Genomic DNA, 3,835 nt, shown 5'->3' with positions numbered 1-3,835 from the left:
AGCATCTAAGCCATGTATATCTTACATAGTTACTTTTATCTTTGTTGGGGATGAGGACATCCCTGATAAATATAACTACTCTCAATCTCTTCATTTGTGTCACAATAAGTCAATATGGTACAAAATCATCAATAACATCATAGAAATCCTAGTTTCCAGACTATTTACTGTTACCACTCTGGGCAATTCATCAACATAACATTTACTGATTTAGTTTTATTGCTACCATATAGTACCAGTAAGTTAGAAAGTAAGGTTCACTGTACCCATGATGTCAAAACTATGAAAAAAGCCAGGATCCAATCCAATTGCGTTCACATGGATGATTCTGGTCAATCGGATTGCACGCCAATCCACCCAATCCATCTCACAAGGTGAATTGCAATCCAATCCAAAATGGGCAATCCAATCAGATTAATTGTGTTCACATGACAAAAATGCAATCCGATTTCGTCATTTTAATCGGATTCCTTGTTTAACTCGCTTTTTCTTCATGTGAATTGGGTCTTTGTCTACCATAACATAGCGGTGACATCATTGCAATTACTCTTAATGATTCAGACAGAGATCGACAAAATATCCATACCTTGATGTCGACGACCCCCTCCTGTTGGCCTACATAACCCTGTATGTTCTGTACACAGGAGTTGCACGTCATGCCCTGTACACCAATCACAGTGGTGACGCCTCCCTCTTGACTCGCCATGGCGTCTGTTACACCTGTAGTCAGACAAGGCAATCACTGACTCAGAGATGGCAAACTTCACCCCTATACCTATATGCAGGCTAGTTTGACTAGTCTCCAAGCAGACCCATCGGTGCCTAATATATCAAAGCTGGCAAACTGAAAGGAGTATAGCCGGCCAAAGGGAGATAGCCGGCCAAGGGAGTCAAACGGGCCGCTATACTAAGTCCCTTGCCAGTGAAACAACCAGAGGGGCGAGTAAGAACAGAAAGAAACAACACCCCGACTCCCGGGATTCGAACCCGCGCTGAACCGGGCAGCCGGATCACAAATCGAACGTGCAAACCGTTCGGCCAAAGGGCTTAAGCCGTTAGGCGTGGGTTTACGGAAAAGCCTGGGCCCAGCAGGCTAGCCTGCAGGCTAGCCAGGCCACCCTTTTTGGGCCCCAAGGCTATTGATGGGGTTTGACCCATAATAGATTTTTTAAAACATAAAACTGGGTAACCGACAGTTCCAGTGCATGTAGGGTGCATTGGACAGAAGGCAACAGTTTGGTCTTATCTATGGGGGGATTGGGGTTCACTGGTTTACAGCAATGAATAATCAACATCAACTACTGTAACTCCAAGGGTTATTAGTACATTTACTTTTCCTTTGACTATACTGGCAGTCATTCCTACAATACTTATAGTGACTATCAGTAATTGTCCTGCATGAGAGAAACGAATAGCACAAACAACACTAACGTTACACGTCATATTATACACACACCCCCTCACATACAATTGACACATATAAACACATAACATACATCCATTCCTACATCCATGCTCACTGACATTTGATGTTTGAGACATCTGTTTCAAATTTGATGTTTTGGCAAACAGCCCCTATCCTAGAGGACCAACTGTTGTCTTGGGTTACCACTGACCCAGTTTTTCTACAAAGAAATTTCATGTACAAACACACACAGTGACACACCCACCCATACATGCATGACATCTGTTTTGAATTTGATGTTGTGCGCTATCATTTCCTGACCCATCCATTCTTTATTTCGCCTAGTACCCCTCCCCTTCAGTCTTAACATTTCCAGCATTTTCTGTTGTATACTTGGAATTTAGTTGGGTTATGATTGTTTTCTTCCAGTCTTGGTTGAGTTATTCATTGTAAGCCCAGCAATATGATCAACTGTTATCTTTCCCCATCCCATCCCAGCCCCATCCCACCCACAGCTGGGATTGTCATTGACCCAGTTTTTTATTTAAAAAACTTCAGCTGCAGGCCAAACCCCATACATAGCCTTGGGGCCCAAAAAAGGTAGTCTTTCAGGCTAGCCAGCCCAGCTCCTGGGCCCAGGCTTTTCCGTAAACCCGTTAGGCGTCTTCGGTTTAGCAGTCCTTGAACACCACTGTTACACTACTCCCCCTTTTCTTTTCAAGATTCGTCCTCGAATCTCCGAGATCGACATCCCTGTGTGGCACATACTAGCCTGTTAATCACAGGGCCGGTGTGGGAACCAGTGAAACAACCAGAGGGGCGAGTAGAACAGAAAGAAACAACACCCCGACTCCCGGGATTCGAACCCGCGCCGAACCCGGGCAGCCGGATCACAAATCGAACGTGCAAACCGTTCGGCCAAAAGGCTTAAGCCGTTAGGCGTCTTCGGTTTAGCAGTCCTTGAACACCACTGTTACACCAGCTTTGATACTATTTCTATTAAAGGCACTGTAGGGTCTGCTTGGAGACTAAGTTTGACTACAATCAGAGATGGCAAGCTTCACCCCTTCAACACAATTTTAGGTCAGAAACAAACACAAACAGACATAGACATGACAAAACGACATTTCAATCCCCTGGGGGTGAAAAAGCTATGCTCCAGGAATAGTAACTTTGCACCTGTGGTCAGTGTTCCTTCTGTGCAGGTGTGTACCAGGTACGGTACTGCAACAGGTGTAACACTATCACACCTTTGGGTTTGATCACAAATTATGAATGAGATTTGACTTGCGACTTCACCGAATTATCCACAACGTCAGCACTTTAATTTCCTATCTATTCACCAATTGTTTCAGGTGATTTGTAGACAACAACGAACAGAGACCAATCTGCTAGAGGCTAACCGGAAAAACGCAAGAGAAAACTGCAGGATAATCCTGATTTGACGTCAGAGCAGAGCAGACAGATTTTTTCGCCAGATTTTAGTGTGTCTCTGGAAGGAAAGTAACAAAACTGTAGAAGATAACAGCGATGTGAAGGACAGAGTGGTGACACAAACGTACAAACAACTTACCTTGAAGGTGTTTAGTTCATCTGTTACACTCTGGCTAAAGGAATCGTTGCTTTATTTGCCCTAAAACGTGCAAAGTCACTAGTAGAATTTTCAATGTTTACTCCTTTCGGAAATCACGTGACTAATTTGAGTCATGACGTCACGAGTTCATTTCACCGCACACAAGTAAAATGAAATTTTATCAAGTATTATTGTGAAAATGAAAACAAATTTGGACACAATTTCGGATGATACGTAACTATAATCATAAAAAACAGTACTATATAACTTATGTCTGTCTGTTGGTAGTTTCATCTGCTACTGAATAAGAAAAAACTGATTAATTAATTTTTATACATCGCGTTTACATTCTATCCCAGACAGGTCATGGCGATTTTGCAGACGATTCTGTCGTTTCTCAGGTAAGAAAAACAGCGAAAGTTCTTAGAATTCTCAGAGATATCGTAGATTCATTTGAAAAGGTGCAAAGAGACGTAAAGTTACTCACCTTGGAGTGAAAACTGCTTTGTCACTGGGCGTTTGCGGTTGTTTTTATGGTGCACTGCGTGTGCAAAGCGGTGTGCAGCAGCGGAGGTTGGAGCGTTTCGTACTTTCTACGTGACGTGTGCAACACTGCTGGTCAAAGTCCGCCTCTTTCAACATCCATCACAAATCACAGTCTCGGCCATTCACACATCAAATATTAATGCTGACTGATTCCCCATCATTTCTTTCATTTGCTCGCATCGCTCAAGGTGTACGGGTATCGTATTAGTGTTATGATAATAACGGTATGATAACGGTTCATGTAACTTATCAGCTGATCATGATAGCCCTTCTCTTCCGGGTAGTTAGGCATAATTCAACTTTCAAGACTT

The 3,835-nt window shown here is 43.0% G+C and overlaps 1 protein-coding gene across 2 annotated transcripts in view; it reads right to left on the bottom strand.

The window, feature by feature from the left end:
• Window positions 1–3,092, bottom strand: part of LOC118419068 (copper-transporting ATPase 1-like) — a 23,701-nt gene extending 20,609 nt beyond the window's left edge. Inside the window, exons 1-2 of one of the 2 annotated variants that reach the window (XM_035825337.1) lie at window positions 2,979–3,092; window positions 587–720 (exon numbers count right to left, since the gene is read on the bottom strand). In XM_035825337.1, coding sequence (XP_035681230.1) covers window positions 587–706 — 120 coding nt within the window. In that variant the 5' untranslated portion in view covers window positions 707–720; window positions 2,979–3,092. The remainder of the gene's footprint in view (window positions 1–586; window positions 721–2,978) is intronic. The other variant, XM_035825338.1, reaches the window with a different exon arrangement.
• Between the last annotated feature and the right edge of the window lie 743 nt (window positions 3,093–3,835).

This window comes from Branchiostoma floridae, chromosome 7 (genome assembly GCF_000003815.2).
Source record: "Branchiostoma floridae strain S238N-H82 chromosome 7, Bfl_VNyyK, whole genome shotgun sequence".
In the NCBI taxonomy this organism is placed as follows: Eukaryota; Metazoa; Chordata; class Leptocardii; order Amphioxiformes; family Branchiostomatidae; genus Branchiostoma; species Branchiostoma floridae.
This window is presented reverse-complemented; position numbering and strand designations above follow the sequence as displayed.